Raw genomic sequence first — 19,373 nt, 5'->3', positions numbered from 1 at the left:
TCATTGACTTCCACATGTAAAATCATTTCTGTTTTCATTGTTGTTTCATTATTGTCTGTGTCGTGCACCTGTTGTTGATTGCAGTAACACCAAAGGAGCTGAAATTGATTACCAATCTAACAAACCTCTGCTACTTAACTGATCAGATCAATATCCCAGAAGTTTAACTGACTTGATGAGATACGTTTAAAAAGTGTTTGTTTAATTTTTTGCTGCCCTTTCACTGGATGTTCTTAATAGTTTTTCATAGTTTGGAAATTTTAAGCTGAAAATGTAATATTGTTGAAAATAATGTTAATGCCATTACTGTCACTTGCTCCACTTTCAGTCTTTTCTGTTTTATGATTCTTGTAGTTTTTGACTTTTTTATTTGATATTTTCTAATTTCAGGCTGCAGTCTCTGTGCTCCTGTGCTGACAGTCTTTGCTCTGTCCAGCACTGATTAACAACCCCTTCTGCTACTTAACTGCAGCTGGGGAAGACCAGCTAATCAGTGTCTCCCTATATCAGGAGGTGACGTGGACTGGAGGAGAGAGCTGTGCTGGGAACTCGAAGAACTCGAGAGTGTAAATAAAACATCACCAATCCTCCAACATTGTATTCGTGTCAGGTCCTTTCTATAACATGGATTACCTCAATAAAAGCACTGAATTAAAAACATTCTTTTTCCTTTTTTAGTGAACAGAATAATTTTTCAGTTTGTTTGAAATTAATCACTAACGTAACGTTTAGTCAGGTAAACATACAAGAATATCAGCATCATCCAAAAATGTCAAAATGTCACATTAACAATATCTAACAGTGTTGTTGACAGTGATAAATTTAAATTTAGCAAAATTTAAATCAGTTTAATTTTTGAATAAAGCATAAGTTTATGTATTAAATATAACAACTATAATCCTGTCTCATGATATGGAGAGAGTAACCATTCCAAAATTAAAAACAACAATTAAAGAAACAAAGAAACTAAAAAATGAACAGAGGGGAAAAAAAGAAGAAGAAGATGACAAGGCATTACTAACACCAGTGATAATAATAACAATATTAGTAATTCAGGCAAGACAAAAAAACTCCAATGCTCCTCCTCCTGTTAGTTGTATTAAATAGCTCTTCCACCATCGCCTCTCCACTCAAGTCTTAGCCCACACTGACAACATGCTGGTGACTCTCTGTGCTCTCATCACTGCTCTAACATGTAAAGAGTCTAAAATATACTCAAGAAGAGACTTCATGTTACATTTAAATGTCAGTGTGTTTCTCTTGACTCCATGTCTTCTTATTGTTTGCAGGTGTGAGTGGTGTGACGGTGCTGACACAGAAACCTCCTGTTTTATCAGTGAGGAAAGGAGAGACAGCCACCATGGACTGTAACCTGGGGACTGTTACTAACGATGCTGCTCGTTGGTATAAACAGATTCCAGGAGGAGTTCCTCAGTTTGTGGTGGTCTTTTATCGCAGCTGGAGTTCTCCAAACTATGGCTGTGGGTTCTCTGCTCCAAAATTCACATCCACTGATCAGTCAACAAAAGATTATCGTTTGACCATCAAGAATGTGGAGGAGGGAGACTCTGCAGTTTACTACTGTCAGACATGGGACAGCTCTGTTAGTGAATACGCATCACAGTGATTCACACTGTGACAAAAACCTCCTCACATACTTCTGCTTTTTGATGCTCTTTCACATCCTGATAAAAGACACCTCCAAAAAACACACTGAAACCCCACCACCTTCAAATAGAGTGTTATTTTTTTCTCTTATAATATTTATCATTAAAATCATGAACAAAGCAAACAGGGGAATATTCACATATTATTCAGTCACAACTACTCAAATAATCATTTACAAAAAAGGAGACTGATACTGTATGCTGTTATGTATAAGTAATATAAATTTAATAGACATCTTTTTTTTTTCTTTTCTTTTTTTGTATGTCCCATCTGGCACTGAAGCAGTCAGAATTATTGTCTGAAGGCCAACAGATTTATCTTCCCAAGTGGACCATTAAGACGAAGAAAAGAGAGGTTGGGAAGAGACTCAAGAGACGGGGAGGGGAAGAAAAACAGAGAGACAGAGAGAAAAGACACTGAAAATCTGTTGGATAACCTGCTGGGAAAAAAACAAGCAAAAAGAGAACAACACAGTATGGAAACCACAGGAACAACCAACATAAGCATAAATAAGAGTAAATAAATAACTGAATGTTATTGAGCAGCACACAAGACCGACAAATCACAATATGTTTAGAGGCAGCAGCCAACCAAGATTGTGTATGTCTGTGAGTACCTTTTTGTACACACCTGTGTACAAACAGGTATTCACCACCAAGATTATGCACCAGGATTCGTACAGGTGCATCCTGAGTTTTAGTAACAGTGGTGCTCAGTTTCATCATTTTGCACTAACATGTGTCAAGGTAATAACCCTCCAACAGATGGCTCTGGTTCCTTCTTCTATCGACTCACCAGTAAAAATCTGATTGTTTAACTCTCAAGATGTAGATGAGAGGCACTCGTATTTGTATTTGTGAATCGGGGGAACTACATCAAAGCACCTGTATCACAGTGATGTAATTTGTGAGAAATACCACAAAACTCATGGGACAAAAAAGGGGGCCCACACAATTCTATTACTAAAATTATTCTCTATATTTGAACTCTTTGTTCAGTTCTTCAATATTCAATAATGACATAACATTTTATAAAATGTTCTCGTAACCCTAAACCCCTCCTCAATGTTAGCGGATGGGACTGGGGTCAGACTAAAATTAGAAAACAAAATCTCCTCAGATCATTTTTTTTCCAAAGATGCTTTCTTTCATTATCAGTAGTTCTCATCAGGCTGATTTATGTTCATTGGGTCTCCTTTCTTATAAGTTTGATTCTAATTAGTAACACAAAGCTGTTAAATTGGGGTGAAACGTCATTATGACAGCTTTGACTGGCAGCTGCAGTCGCGGAGAAACTTGCTTATCTCTGTTCGGGAAGGGCAGATGGAGCCGGAGGCTGAGAGGAGGTCCAGCGTTTACGTTCCAAAACCACGACCAGCTGTTTCAAAGTGACAGCCTGAGGTGTTCTTGAGTAAAGTGGACTACCCCACAGACGGAGCCGAAGCCCCGTGGCTTTTTTTCGGTAAGTTAAATGTGTTTGTGTGGGTAAGTACCGTCCTTAGCTAGGTCCTGAAATGTAGGCAGCTAAGCTGAGAAGCGGGCTCTTCGGGGAAACTTGTTTTGTAAAGTTGGTTTAGCTAATGCGTCCAGGCAAATGAATTGACCGTGACAAAAGAAATGATGAGAAAAGCAGTGGGTAGGTGTTTTGTCCAGTCACTGGTGCTAGCTAAGAGGATGTAATAAAGGCAAGGTAGCAGAGGTGAAAAAGGAGTGGTTTTTGATAAATAATTAGAGAAAGAGGTGTGCAGGGCAAAAAGCAGGTGTGAGTGTGTGAAATGTGTTGAGTATTTGAGTGAAAAAATGCGTGGTCTCCAGCTAATTTGGAAAGGCTGCTTGCACGATGTACAGCATGTGCACTTGAAATAGAAGAATTTTCCCCATTCTCTTCGCCCGTCATGTGGCGACACATGGCGGGCTAGCAGGTTAGAAACATAGAGGTCCGGGTTCGAGCCCTCGGCTCTCCTCCCTCTCTATGTTCATCTGCTAGGGGGAGGTCCAGGCAGGTGATCTTGGAATCACAATTCCGAGGGATGAACCTTGTTCAGCCTGGGCTTCCCCTGATTTTTTTTTTTTTTTTTTTCTTGGGGGGGGTGTCTGTTTTTGATTTTTCCTGCCAGCAACAAACAGCCCAGCCCCATTTATGGGACCTCCTTGTTGTCATGGCTACCAACGACCACTCTTCTTGTGCCAACAAGTCATTGCTTCACAAAAACTCACTTCCTATCTTTCCCTCTGTTTTTTATGGCCAATATCTTTACATATCTTGCTAGATAGACTTCCCGCAACAGAGTTTACAAAGGCCTTATCCTCTTGGTCCACTTAAAATATCTTTACACAGCTATTCTTACATTTCTTGAAACATCTGCTGTCCTCTTGGCCACACTACTCTTAAAAAAACACATTTATAATGGCAACCACATTTTTTCAACTGCATAAATAAAGCATATATACAAGTCACTAAGAAAAACTGATTACCGCTTCTACCTTGTTATAGCAATTTTGTTTCTGGCTCAAGATGACTTCATTTCATTCATGAAGGTTACATTTGATAGATCTTTTCACATATTGTAGACCAACAAGTTGTTATGGCAGTTTAAATACGACCGATCCGTTTTTTTCAGACCATCATTTTGTAGCACAACACCGCTAAGCACAGACTCATCCATCCTTTCTCCTCTTCTTCTTTTCATGCCGCCGCCATGGGAAGCACCCACAAATGTGTCATTTCACACTGGCAGCAGGCTGGCGGAGCTAGCCGTGGTGCTTGATTTCTCGGACTTTGCTCTTTCACCGTGTTTACACACGTGTGTGTGTGTGTGTGTGTGTGTGTGTGTGTGGTATGTTTCTTTTAATTATTTTAGTCTGTTTCAACCTCTCTGTCCCAGTAACCATCACGGCTGGAGGCAATATGTTTTCTGACTGTTTATCCCATTCGTGTGGAAACACATATATCTGGAACTATTCTTTAAGGATGTCTGCATTTCACACAACTGTCCAATAGGATAAAATAATTGACATTGTATACCCAAAGGTCAAGTCTGGATAAACGTGTCTATGATCTCCAACTTGAATGCAAAGCCAAGGCATATAATTGTGTGGTGTGTTAACTCTAATTTGTTTCCTCTCTGTGCAGGGGGATGACTGAAGGTATCACCTTGTTAATCCTTGCGGTCCAAACTGGCCTCATTGAGCTGCAGGTCATCCACAGAGCCTTCCACCTCTCTATCATCCTCTTTATTGTTGTTGCTTCAATCCTGCAGTCCATGCTGGAGATCGCAGATCCTATAGTCCTAGCCCTGGGAGCATCTAGAGACAGGTAAGCTAATATACCAAAGACTTTTTTTATGTGTGTATTTTTAAGAAAACTCTGTGTCCCACTGTTTGTTTTATTTTTTACTGATCATAAACAACTATTAATAACTATGGGCAGTTAATAAATACTGTGATAATTAACTATCTATGGTCATCAGTACAACTCATGCTAACATCATAAATTAAGTAACACTACAGTGTACAGTCCTTCTTTCTTCATTCCTACCTAAACAGGCAGTTAGTCTTTTGGACATCAATAAATGTAATCTGACTCAATGTGTGTATGCAAAGCCTGCTATCAACCTGACTGCTTTCTCATATGCTCGTTTTGCTGCCTGTCCCGTAGGAGTTTGTGCAATCACTTCCGTGCAGTTTCTCTCTGTCTCTTCCTGCGGATCTTTCCAGCGTACATGGCTTATATGATCTGCCAGTTCTTCCACATGGACTTCTGGCTTCTCATCATCATCTCCTCCTCAATCCTCACCGTGTGAAAACACACTTGGTTGGAGCCGTGGCGCATTTCCACTGTGTCCTGCATTGAGATCACCTGTAAGATGAAATGTGACGTGACGCCCCACGAGGGCGATAACACTCAGTGGCAGCTGTATGTGAATTTTGCATTTCAGTATTAAATGATGAATACGAGATGCTTGTCAGCTGTTGATTCCTCAAGTATTTGCTCGGTTATTACTCCACGTTGGAGAAGTTGCAGTTTCTCTCTTCAGGCTACGAACTGTGGCTTCATTTTTTCATACTGTCTGGGACAGTTTGACATCAAATTACTAGCACGTAATAAGCACAGTGTTGTGCTCAGTATTCATCTGATTAATATAAAGTACATGCAGACAGTGAAGCTTTAAAAAAAAGTCTTTAATGCATTATTTACATCCTGTGATTTGTGTTTTTCTTTCTAAAAATTTTTCTGAATTGACTTAAAATACGCATCAGTGACTGTGGTAATGTTCCAACAAATGTCTTAGCCATCACTGGTGCTCCTCACACTGAGCAGGATTCATTTTACAGTTAAGCTCATCTAAGGGGCCGTAATGATTTCAGATAATAAAGTCACACATACATACAAGTACAATAAGTTAACCTGAATATCTTTTTTTTTTTTTTAATCTTTATTTTTTTAGTTGCTCCTAATTGGCTTGCTCTACAATCATAATTTCAGGATGTATTTTGTCTACTTAACTAGTACTGCTGTTAGACTTTCATATTTGATGATCTTACTGAATGCGACTAAAAACCCAGAGAGAGAAAATAACAATACTGTAGAAAACATGAACCATCCATTCTGAATGCTGTGACTGTTCTTACTAATACTTTGATTAAGTGTAAGGAAAATAACAAAAGAAAGATCATTGTTTTGGAAAAGGTAAGCGACTGAAAAGTGGGAGTGATACCACCTGCTGAAATTAAAATGAATAAAAATGAAATACCACACAAATAATGTTAAGCAAATAATAATGGGTGTAGTCCGTTAGGGTCAAAAGCAGTCGAAGAATGTATTACAAAAGCTGTAACAATCAGTTTCTTTGAAAAGTCTCATTTATATGTACATTTTGGAGACAATGCATCGGGTGACTGAGCCGTTGCGTCTGACTGTGAGGTACTGCAACAGCAGAGGGCAGCAATACTGTAGGAAACATGCTCCCCAAAAATGAAGCCAAAACGTCTCTATCGCCGCCTAGTGTCTTGGCTGCAGTGTAGGTCGTAAAAAAAATACGGTGGCCCTGAAGTGCAAATCACACCAACAAATTGCTAAACACCACTGTACTAAACACTCCGGTTTCGTGTGACATAAAAGTTCATACATTTTAGGGGATGTTGACTATGTAATTATAACAGTTAATTCTAACAGTTTGTGGGGTTCTCCTCTGTTTTTGTCCAAACAGAAAAACTGGTAATGTTTAAAGCATCAATAATAAATCTCAAGGATATAACAAACATTTTATAATAATAAAATATAACACCACAATTTCAAGGGAGAGGAGGGAGACATCACTATCACCAATAATTATTAATACAAATACTGAATTAACCTCCACTGAACATAAGTCACCCAAATACATCACAAAATATGCATGTTTAGCTCCTCCTCCTGTCAGTCTCTCTGAGTTTCAGTGTCGTATTTAATGGTTCACACCTCCTCTCCTCATCCTACAAAAGCAGTGCAATCTCATTACAAGTTACAAGTCTCAACACACAGTGACAACATGCTGGTGACTCTCTGTGCTCTCATCACTGCTCTAAAATGTATGGAACCTTATTTATACTTCAGATTAGTAGTTATGTTTTGGATTCATATGTGCTTGTGCTTCTCTTGACTGTCTTCTTGTTGTTTGCAGGTGTGAGTGGTGTGACGGTGGTGACACAGAAACCTCCTGTTTTACCAGTGAGGAAAGGAGAGACAGCCACCATGGACTGTAACCTGGGGACTGTTGATAACACTGTCTATTGGTATAAACAGATTCCAGGAGGAGTTCCTCAGTTTGTGCTGTATTTTTATCATAGCAATAGTGGTCCAAGCTATGGCTCTGGGTTCTCCTCTCCAAAATTCACATCCACTCATCAGTCAACAAAAGATTATCATTTGATCATCAAGAATGTGGAGGAGGGAGACTCTGCAGTCTATTACTGTAAGACGTGGGACAGCTCTGTTCGTGAGTTCGTATCACAGTGATTTACACTGTGACAAGAACCTCCTCACTGATACGTCTGCTTTTTGCTCTTTTTTTCACATGCTGACAAAAGACCCATTCAACAAATTCAGTGTAAACCAACCACCCTCAAATATTATTTTCATTGTTCTTTTTGATTTATTTTAATGTTCATCAATGAAAACCCACCAACTTCAGACAGTCTGTTCATAAACACTGAATTACTCTTTTTGATAATTTTAACATTCATCACTGAAAGTATATAACATATTGATGAATATGACAACCACCAAGAACGCAAATTGTCACATATATGTACACAATTATGTGCATTTTTAATTATGTACATCTGACATAATTCAACCAGTTATGTGCATATTTTTAAATAATACCAATTTGACAAACGATTGTCTAAAACTCTGATAACTGTCACATTCTATCTGCAGTAAATGACATTAATCAGCCTAAATAGATACTGTTGAAGTTGCACAATGAGGTTAAAAAATATTCCACATGAAGTGAAAATGCTACTAAATTAAATTTTATCTCTTGCTTCTCTTCTCACTGCAATTCTTTTCACATCTCAGCTGAATAGTAAAGGATGTTTACACCTCACACTGACAACATGCTGGGGACTGTCTGCTCTCTCATCACTTCTCTAAAGTGTAAAATGTTCTTCTCATCTGTTTCATAGCCCATCTCTTTGGAGAAAGATATTTCACTCGTGTTTTTCTCTGTTTGTTGGCAGATGTTAATGCAGTGGTAGGTTTTCTCCACATACCTGCTGTTCACAAGGTTTCTCCAAGTCAAGAAGTTGTTCTCAGCTGCAACAGAGAGAAATGGTTGAATTATGTTAGATGGTGTAAAAAAATTCCTTGAGGGGTTCCTCAGTTTTGTCATTCTGGCAGCTCACTTGACTTTGGAACATGATCTCTATCGCCAGAGGTGGGAAGTAACCAAGTACAAATACTTTATAACTGTACTTAAGTAGAATTTATTTTTCAACTTTTTACTTTCACTCCCGACATTTTAACACAAATATCTGTACTTTTGACTCCTTACATTTTCAAAATGGACTTGTTACTTTTGGTTCATTTGTAGAGTTTATGCTCAGGAGTAAAAGTGGGCTGGAAGAAGTGCAGGTGTTGGTGAGTTGTGTTTGTGTTACTTCAGAATCTAGCTAACTCTACAGAAGAGGAGCAGGCATGAAGGAAGTGACATTGAAAGAAGTAACAGGTAATTTCAAAATCAACTTTTCTATCACCTCAACAAACATCAGCAAACACACATTCTCTTTGTATGCAGTTTGTCACACAGTGTGTTACTAGCTAAAGGTCCAACTGCTGTATTTCACAGGGAGACAAAAGAAAAGAGAAAAGATAACTTCACTCTGAGATGGAGAAAGATATAATAAGACAGACAGAACAGGAAGGAGAGAGGTTAGATTTAAAGGTAAGGACTGCTCAGTGTTGCTTTGAAAAGTGTTGATTTAAAGCTTACATGTGATGTTATAATTTTAATCATATATTAGGTTTGTATATGATATGTTTCAATAAATGTAATAATAACAATATTTTATTAAACATCCTGCAAAGCAAAGTAAGCAATATTAACTTTGTGTTATTGAAATATTGCATGAAAGTACTGGGTAGTTTTGTTCAAGATAAACAGGTTGTCTTGCATTAATGTGACAAATTCACAGTAAAGCATTGTGTTGGACTGCTGCACAGTACCTCTGGTGCTCACTGTCAGAGGCAGGTTACACCAAGTGTAGCTGAGATGAATTTGAATTTAAGATTTTGATGCTTAGGTTAACTCATTGAATTCCAACTTTATTGGACTCTTAACTTTCTAGTATAAAGACAGTATAAGCAGTGTAGTTTCAGTGTAGGGGATGGGCATTATAGCTTGTGAAAGTGATGGCATCTTGTTGAATTCAGTTGTGTAAATCCACAAAGTGCAACAGGTCAGCTGATCACAGTCTGTATACTAAGAAAATCTACTGAAGCTCATATTAGAAATTATTGTACTGTGATTCTTTTGAGTCAGTAGTATCAAGAGTGAATCAGAGTATTTTTTAACCCGCGTATCTTTACTTCTACTTAAGTAAAGAAAGTCTGTACTTTTGCCACCTCTGTCTATCCCGTTGAGACTATCTCTTTACTTTGTTTCATATTCCAAATGTGCGGGGATCAGGCCATTCCCCAAATGAAGTACAATAAAAAAAAAAGGTCAGGATGCATAAAACCAATGAGGCTTCTACACCTTTCTTAGCCTATTGGCAGAGAACATACTGACGGCACTGGTTACAGAAAAATTTTAAACTACTGAAGGTTCCAGTGATCACCGATGGGGCCATAATACAGAAGTGAAAAGAACATCATTTAACGATAAACTGGCCAAAACCAGGTGCTCCCTGGATGATTTTAGAGAGAAGAGTGAAAAGAATTATCAGACAACTTTTCCAAGAGCCAAGGACCACTTTTGGAGAGCTACATAAAGACCTGCTTAAATGCTGGTGTAACAAAGTGCAGCAACAACACCAAATATAGTCCAAAGAAAACAAACAAACACAGGATTTAGCTACATGGGCTTATATTTACAGCCCATGCTCCGCATCATCATCTACTAGGGCTGTTTGATATAATGATATATATCGGGTGATGATATGAAAACGTCTATCGTTTCATATTACGCTATCGTTTGTTTCGTGGTGTCGCAAAATAAACTGCTTACAGCAATGTTTTTTCATTGTTTTGATGATCACTGTTCTTAAAGTTCTCTGTTTCTCTTATATTTAGTATAACCACACAACAGATGGACAAGCAACTGTTTTTATGCGTTGTCGTTAGCAACAACGACGGTAAAACCATCGCGTGGCTCCGCCGTCCGCTTGTTTATTTTCCACATAAACCTTTGACAATGAAGCTGAAGATCCTGTTGAGATTTTTCAAAATAAACTGAATTACGTGATCCGTCAGGTGCTAAAAAAATAAACCTTAAAACACGCCATGTAATAAATACTCGCAAAGAAAGCTAAATTAGTTCAGCCCAGATGTGGGAATTTTGGCGAGGGGGAGAAGGGAGCCTTCTGTGAGAGTCTTGACGGCGAAATCAATATGGCGGCACCGGTAAGCATTAGCATGAATGAAGTGGATTATTTACTTAGTCGTCCATTTTCTTCTGTCTTTGGAGGAAAAAGTGTAAGTGAAGAAACTGGGACCACATCATCCAAACCATTTTCAAATAGCACCATGGGACAAACAACAGAATCATCGATTTTGTGTTACGTTGTTTCAACGAAAGGACTTGCTAACGGCAAGTGTCAGTAGGAATTCACCAGTGTTGGGTGTAATGCATTACTAAGTAACGCGTTACTGTAATTAAATTACTTTTCCACTGAAAAAGTACAGTAACTAATTACTGTTCATTTTTAGGTATTTTAATTACAGTTACTTACAATGTACTTGCGTTACATTGTAAAATAATAACTCGCTGAATATCATTATTTAATTTCAATAATTTATCTTCTAAACGAAGAAGTAAACTCTGCCGCTTTAACATCGCTGTAGTGCAGGTGCACGTCATTTCGCGCCAGTTTGCTGCATAGTCGTATTCTAAAGCGGAAGATGTCGGACTCGGCTGAAGCCTGTGGCTGTTTTACGAAATGTACATATTCCCGTCTCCTCACTTTTCTGAAACAAGCAGACAAGAATATTACAGTAATATGTAAGCTATGTCCTGGGGAGAAAAAACTATCGGCTGCTGTTAATAGCACGAGTAATCTACTGAAGCGCCTGACACGAGAGCAGAGACGAACACTTCTGAGTGATCCTTGTTCATCATCCATGGATAACACCGCGGCAACTCCTGTTAAACAGGCAAAACTTGATTTTACTTCAGCAGCACAGAAAGCGTCTGAAGGTGAGCTTAAAAAATGATTGCAGGCTACATTGTGGAAGAGATGCTACCGCTGCGTACTGTAGAGTCTCCGTCTTTAAAAAAAATTATTTATTATTTAAAGAGTTTAATTTCTATTGTTTGCCCACTCAAGGTTTATAGGAATTTTAAGAAGTATTTAGTTAAATTACTTATTTAGTAATTAAGTTACTTTTCAGACACAGTAATTAGATAAGTATTTTAAATACAATATTGATTAAGTAATTAGTAATTAGTAATTAATTACTTTTTTAAAGTAACTTACCCAACACTGGAATTCACTTTACTGTTTCCCTGGCCTGCTTTTTGGAGGACACACAGGTTAGACTCAACAAGGAATTGTGGATTTGAAGCATTTATCTGACTAAATTAGGTAACACGAATGCAGCACAAGTCACACTGGAAATAGTGAGTGTAAAGCTATCAATGTTAACATCGCCTGTCAACTGGATAAAGGACACCGCATTGCTATACAGAGACACAATGAGCTAGTAAAAAAACCAAAACAAAACAAAGAAAAACAGGCATTCACTATCACGGATTGTGGACTGTATTAAATTTTGTAGGGCACACGAGCTAGCTTTACGGGGATCAGACGAATTGCCGACTTCCCTTCAACGAGGTGTGCTTCTGGATGTCTGCTTTGCTGGGGGATGCACACTTTCTTTTCTTATCTTTTTTCATGCTTTTTTTAAAACTCTTGCCTTTCCCGTTTGTTTCTTTAGCCGTCAGAATTGTTGTCTGAAGGCCGACAAAGATACCCAACTGATTTACTTTACCAAGTGGATCATCACGGCCTTGCTGTATTGGTCCATTTGATCTTGTTATTATTTCTTTTCTTTTCTTTTATTTTTAGTTGTTACAGACGGGACAGCCATGGCTGGGGGATAGGAAAGGGAGAAAGAAATATGAAGGAAAAGAAAAACAGAGGGGAAGAGGGACAGTGAGAAAGGGCACCTAAAAGAAAAGCAATCTCCCGGATCACCTGTTGAGAGAAAAAAAGAAGGAAAACAAGCAAAAAAAGAGAGCAACATAATATACACAACACCATCGCATTAATCTAGCTAAGTGTAAATAACAGTAAATACTGTGTTATTGTGCAGCACGCAGGACCAAGAGCGCACAATGTGCTTTGAGGTAGCAGCTAAGAATGGTGTAGTTTGTGTTTATGAACAGTGAACACCCGTGTGCACACCCATGTGCACACCTGTGTGGATGAGTGCGCTTGTATTCAAAAGGTTTCTCCATGTAATAATCTGCTAGAGAGTGTAGAGAGCCATAGCCCTGTCACAGCCCTGTCACTCTGGCACAACTGAGCCGCAGGCCCAGAGGTCGTAGGCCTGAGGGTCCCCCATCCCCCGGAAGAGGCTCAACCGAGCCACGAGTGCCAGGCCCCGTCAAGCAGCCACTGGGAGTGAGCCGGTACATACCTGAGCGCCCAGCCCCAGACACCAAGACCCACCAAAGCACCGACGCCTGAGGGCATCAGCCACCGGCAGGGAGTGTGGTGAGGGGAGATAGGCCTCCATACTTTGGGGGGCCTAGGATGTTCCCAGAGAGGTGGAGTTTAACAACCAACCTGACATATAGACACAGACAAACAGGCACACACAGACACAAACGTGCATTCCCACCCTCATGCACACATATACAGATACTCAGCACTCACCCAACGTAAAGACAGACACAAATAAACATTGTACACACAATCATACTCCCCAAACATACTCCCCAGGTCCAGGTACCCTCGCCCCCAGAGGGGGAAACCGGACCTAGACCCGGGAGATGTTACTCTTTCCCCCGGGGTGGAGCCAAGCGGGCAGCCAACACCTCCTCCCAGCCCCTCTGCCCCGATGGCTAACAGAGAACTGGGGTGTGTAAAGACCCCATACTTCCCTCCTCTCGCTCATAGTGTTGCTGCGTGTTGTTCTAAAGTGCATTTAAAACATGGGAGGGCATGGTGCTGCTGCCAGAGAGCAGCAGGTGTCATCACGGCCCCTCCCGAGAACCCTCAATGTCTACATGAATTTAAAATTGAGAGGTGGGCACTGGCGCCAGAGGTGAGGTTGAATACACAGACGTTCTCTGGACGCCGTATAACGTGCCCACCCCCAAGGCCCTATATGTATGTGTTATGAGAGTGTGAGTAGTGTGGATGTCTAAGTTGTGTTTTTTGATGCTTGTTGATATTTTTATACAAGATTCTTCAAAAACGGACCTCGGATCCTCTCAGAACCGGACAGGAGAAGTTTTCCTACTCCATAGGTGAACTGAAGAAAAAGGTGAATGTCACAACCAGAGGCAGATGGAGCTGAAGCTACAGCAAGGCCGCGCAGGATGTGGTGTGCTGACAATGTGTCAGTAGCAGTCACAGTGCTGTGACATAATGATGGAGCAGTCAAAGGCTTGCTTTGAGAAAGCACAGAACCTGGTGTCTTTTGACTTCAATGACAGGGTGATTAACATGTTTGCATCCCAGAAAACCCGACGATGTGATCTTCTCTTTAAATAAGGTAAGCCGGACCCCTCTCTTTCTCTCTCTATGCCCTTAAAATAGGTAACATGTGTGAGTAGAATAAAACAATGATTAGAATGGAATGTGCTTAGGTTTGCTCACATAATAGGGGGCGGCTGGAGATCAGAAGAACAGGAAATGATTCGTAAGCGTGTGTTTTGTTAGGATAACTTTGTCAACCCCTGTTTAATTGACAATAGTGGACTTTTATTCTCAAAGCATTTCATGTGACCTTAAAGCTCTCCAGAATGAGATTATGTTGCTGAACCCCGACCTCTGACATCCCACATCACTGGGTGTAGCTATAAACCTTGATGGGTAAGTGTATAGTTTGAGGAATTTATTGACAGTGAAAGCTCATCTCTTGACTTTCCTCTTCTTTGAAATGTATTTTACCCAGTTGTGAGCTCTAGTAACCTCCCTTGTCTCACTATCACTCCTCCTCACATGGAACAGTGACTCAGACTGTTGCCAAGACCTGAGTTATACTAAAGCTTTTAAGGATATCGAACAACAATTAATAACATTTCCACTCATTTGCAGCACTGTTTTGAAATATAAACAGTCTGATGAGGGAAATGAGATGTTGACAGTGAAAGTTTGTCTCTACAGGATGTTTCAGTTCCTCTCCCCTCATCAGTGACAGTCAGGAGGTTTTTGTACAGCCATGTATACAAACTGAATCACTGTGGTATTCGGACAAGGCACCAAGCTGGTTGTGACAGGTAAGTACTTTTTAACTGATCATAAAACAAGAGAGATTTTGCAAAAATCTACTGATGACTACTTAATTCAATATGTTTCTTGTTCTGCATCATTTTTTATGATTTTGTACAACATGCAATAGTTTCAGGTTGTCTCATATACAGGAGACATGGATTCGTCATATGAAAAAAAATGTGTAAAGGAGTCAAACTAAATGTTTATATTTTTATATAAATGTTGTTCACTGAAAATGAGGTGAAATATGTTGTTGTTCACTCTTATTATTCCCATAATGTTTTAATTTATATTTAGGTTAATTTGAAAAACATACACAGGCATGTTTTCTCTTTCTTCAATAGTAGTTAACAGTGTTACTAATGTTCAAAATTACTTTTAAGTGATTAGAACCTGGCCTAACAGTTTTTTTTAAATGAAAGAAAATTACTCACAGTAGCTGACAGAAACTACGAAATTATGCAGAAAATACGCTCTAGAATTAAATTGAAGATGTTTTACATGAAAAGTTAAACAGTAACTAGTCATATTTTATTTCGGAAAAATTCAAAAAGAAATTCAAATGATACGATGGATTATTATTTCTATACAGTTTTGCAGATTTAAATTATTTTAAACATTAATATTGTTTCTTTTCAAATTTTATAACAATTATTATGTTTATTTCATAATGACTATTATTGATGTCTTGGTTTCTGTTTTTATTACTTCTTTTATCATTATCTCCTTTCTTTTGATTTTTTTTTTCTTTTCTCCAAACATCCTTCATGTATTTTCAGGCTCCAGCCTCCCTCCTCCTGTCCTGACAGTCTTCCCTCCGTCCAGTGCTGAGCTCCAGTCCAACACAGCTTCTCTGGTCTGTCTGTCCAGTCAGTCTGTGCCTTTTGCAGATGTGAGCTGGTTGGCTGGTGGGAGTCCAGTGAGCAGTGGGATCTCTACCAGCACTGCTGTTCAGAGACCAGACCAGACTTACCAAATCAGCAGCTCTCTGACCATCCAGACATCAGACTGGAACATGGATAAGGTTTATACATGTAAAGTGTCTTTGGGCTCGCAGACTTCAGAGAAAACCATCAAGAAGTCAGAATGTCCCACTGAATAGTCGAGGACCAGAATGTGCATTTAAAATCTGCTTCTTTACTGCTTGTGCTGTTTGCTCATTACAGTCTTTACATGTTAGACATCTGAATAAAGCAAAAGGTTTAAGTCATGTGTTCATTTGCTGGTTTTTGACAATCATTTTCAGGAATTCATGTCTTGCATTAAATTAATAAAAGCATTGGTTTAAAAAAAAGTGTTTTCTTTTGAGTAAATAAGAAATTGTGTCACTGTTCAGTAAGATGACTGGAATGAAGTGTTAAATAAACACTCAGAAGCACACCATTTTTTAAATGTCTTCTTCCCATAGTTAAAACATAAATATATTCTGAAATACATGCTATGTAATATTTGTACACTAGAGAGCATCATTTAATAATTCTTCCTGAGTAACACAGAGGGTAAGTGTCAAAGGTTTAAAATGTTGGTTATAGATTTGCAAATGAATCTTCACACTCAGTTAGTGAAGCATAACCTGTCTGCTCTTCTGTTTCTTCCAGGATGCACCTGCAGGTCTTAGTAACTCATTTATAACCTCAAGTAAATGACATATCAGCTCTCTGTAAAATAAAATGGAACTGCTGTTTACTGGCAACGTTTCAATTCATACCATTATTTTATTTAGAGACAGTTAGCTGAATACTGTTTGATTTTTGCCTAAACATAACTTACTTACTGTAAAGTAAGTAAGTTATAAATGACTTTTCAGAATTTCTAGCTGGGATTATGCCCAACTACGATCATGTTCTTATTGTGGGAGATTTTAATATCCATGTCTGCTGCCCTGACAAACCTCTGGTGAAGGAATTTTTAAGTCTCATTGACTCTTTTAATCTGGTCCAGTCCGTACCTGGTCCCACACATGAACATGGACACACACTAGACCTGGTCTTGTCACACAGTCTACCTGTGTCTAACGTGGAAGTGACTGACACTGCTTTCTCTGACCATATGGCTGTATTATTTGATGCTGTGTTTTCACGCACTACAGTTCAAACCAGCGCTCCTATTCGCCGCTGTCGGATTATTAACCCTTCCACTGCTGCCCAGTTCTCAACTGCTTTTGACCAGCTTTCTATCCCCGCCGATCGTACTCCCTTGGACACAGAGAACCTCAGCTCCTGGTTTCAATATTCTTGCCTTACTATTCTGGACTCTGTGGCACCATTAAAAACCAGGAAGCCCAAGGCTAAAACTGACCCTTGGTTTAATGACGCCACTCGGGCTGTGAAGAGGGAGTGTCGTAGAGCTGAACGCAGATGGAAGAGGGACAAACTGCAGGTGTCTCTTCAAATCCTAAAGGACTGCTGGCGCCTCTATCAGGATACAGTCAAAGAGGCTAAAAGAAAATATTTCTCTAAGATCATTTCCTCCAACAGTCACAATCCACGTGTGTTATTTAAATCTATTGACTCAGTCTTAAATGCTCCACAAAGTGGCTGTTTGGAGGCCTCTCATAAACTGTCAAATGATTTTATGTGTTTTTTCATTGAGAAGGTTGCAACCACGCGGGCTCTCATTTCTTCCCCTGAGTCTGACCCCTCTGTTTCGATCCCTTGCTCTGCTGTTTTTAACCAGTTTGAGCCTGTGTCTCTTTCTTATTTAGAGGATGTGGTCGGCCATCTGAGGCCCTCTGGTTCCCCAAATGATCCTGTCCCACCACAATTTTTTAAGGAGATTTTTCCTAGCATAGGTCAGGCTGTTCTTACTGTTATAAACAGCAGTTTAATATCTGGTGTAGTCCCTGCTAATTTTAAGCATGCGGTAGTACAACCCTTGCTTAAGAAACCTGCCCTGGACCACACTGTATTGGCTAACTACAGACCTATCTCCAAGTTGTCCTTTATGTCTAAAATCTTAGAGAAAATTGTACATTGCCAATTGATGGATTTTTTAAATGAGAATGGTATCCTGGAGGTCTTTCAATCAGGTTTTAAAAACTTTCATAGCACGGAGTCAGCACTCTTAAAGGTTTTTAATGATATCCTCCTTACCTGTGACTCTGGTAATCATGTTGTTCTTGTCCTCCTTGACCTAACAGCTGCCTTTGACACTGTAGACCACAACATTTTACTGTCTCGCTTGCACCATCTTGCAGGCATTCGTGGTACTGCTTTGAAATGGTTTAGGTCTTATCTTTGTGACAGAACTTTTAGTGTTAACTTTTTAGGGTATGAGTCTTCCTCTGCCACTTTTCAGTCTGGGGTCCCGCAGGGCTCAATTTTAGGGCCTCTGCTTTTTTCATTATACTTACAGCCCCTGGGAACCATCCTCAGAAGGCATGGAATATCCTTCCACTGCTATGCTGACGACTGTCAGATTTATTTGCCTCTGAAGCAGAAAGAGGCCTTCTCTATTAAGCCACTTCTAGCATGTCTAGAAGACATTAAATCTTGGATGTCCCTAAACTTTCTAAGGTGTAATTCAAGCAAAACTGAGGTGATTCTGTTTGGTCCTAGTGGACCTTGTGAACCCTCTGCTATTGATTTGGGACCCCTGGCAGAGTATTTTAAATCTGTTGTTACAAACCTGGGTTTTAAGATGGACAGTGATTTTAAATTAGACAGTCAAATTAGGGCTACTGTCAAGTCCAGTTTTTACCATTTAAGGCGCTTGGCAAAGATAAGACCTATTTTATCCAGGCAGCATCTTGAAACGGTAATCCATGCTTTTATTTCATGTCGTCTAGATTACTGTAATGCTCTGTATTGTGGAGTTAGTCAGCATCTTCTCTCTCGTCTGCAGCTGGTCCAGAATTCTGCTGCACGACTTTTAACCAAAACTCGTAAAAGAGAGCACATAACTCCCATCCTGGCTTCACTCCATTGGCTGCCTGTATATCTTAGAGTTCATTTTAAAATTCTCATGTTTGTGTTTAAATGTTTAAACGGTCTTGCCCCAACTTACCTCTCTGAGCTTCTCCATCCTTACTCACCCCCCAGGTCTCTCAGGTCAGCTGACAAGCTGCTCCTGGAGGTACCCAGGTCCAAGAGGAAGCTCAGAGGGGACAGGGCCTTCTCTATTGCTGCTCCTAATCTGTGGAACAGTCTGCCCCAGCACATTAGAGAGGCCCCTTCACTGTCCACTTTTAAAACACATCTTAAAACCCATTTTTATTCCTTGGCATATGACACAGTCTGACCCAATTTTATTGATTTTATTGTTTTGATCTAATGTGCTGATTTTATTGTTTTAAATGTAATTCTCATCATCATTTTTTATACTATTTTATTATTGTCTTTGCTATTTGTGCTAATTTTATTTATTTTAATGTCATTTTAATAATCATTTTTATATATATATATATATATATATATATATATATATATATATATATATATATATATATATATAATTATTATATATATTATTATTATTATTTTTTTTTTTTTTTGGTAATATTATTATTTTTCTTATTTTTTAACATGTTCAATGTATCACTCTGGCATGTCAAGTGTA

The 19,373-nt window shown here is 39.1% G+C and overlaps 1 protein-coding gene across 2 annotated transcripts; it reads left to right on the top strand.

Annotated features, from left to right (window-relative positions):
- Positions 1 to 1,155: 1,155 nt before the first annotated feature.
- On the top strand, positions 1,156 to 16,084 carry LOC134625466 (immunoglobulin lambda-1 light chain-like). 2 transcript variants are annotated; one of them, XM_063470683.1, is made up of 4 exons: positions 1,156 to 1,195; positions 1,290 to 1,611; positions 14,784 to 14,821; positions 15,596 to 16,084. In XM_063470683.1, exons 1-4 carry the CDS (start codon positions 1,156 to 1,158, stop codon positions 15,916 to 15,918), a joined length of 723 nt encoding a protein of 240 aa, XP_063326753.1. In that variant the 3' UTR covers positions 15,919 to 16,084. The 2 variants fall into 2 exon arrangements, 1 of the variants encoding a protein (XP_063326753.1); XR_010093730.1 differs by lacking the exons at positions 1,156 to 1,195; positions 1,290 to 1,611 and adding an exon at positions 14,002 to 14,094 and having other exon boundaries at positions 14,709 to 14,821; positions 15,596 to 15,703.
- The last annotated feature ends 3,289 nt before the right edge of the window (positions 16,085 to 19,373 follow it).

Source organism: Pelmatolapia mariae, linkage group LG4 (genome assembly GCF_036321145.2).
Source record: "Pelmatolapia mariae isolate MD_Pm_ZW linkage group LG4, Pm_UMD_F_2, whole genome shotgun sequence".
Taxonomy (NCBI): Eukaryota; Metazoa; Chordata; class Actinopteri; order Cichliformes; family Cichlidae; genus Pelmatolapia; species Pelmatolapia mariae.
This window is presented reverse-complemented; position numbering and strand designations above follow the sequence as displayed.

Bases quoted from the DNA above. Each gene is read 5' to 3' on its own strand.
- LOC134625466 (XM_063470683.1), top strand. From the start codon at position 1,156: ATGCTGGTGACTCTCTGTGCTCTCATCACTGCTCTAACAT. The intron at 1,196-1,289 runs GTAAAGAGTCTA...TATTGTTTGCAG, and splicing joins TCTCATCACTGCTCTAACAT to GTGTGAGTGGTGTGACGGTG. The intron at 1,612-14,783 runs ATACGCATCACA...AAACTGAATCAC, and splicing joins TGGGACAGCTCTGTTAGTGA to TGTGGTATTCGGACAAGGCA.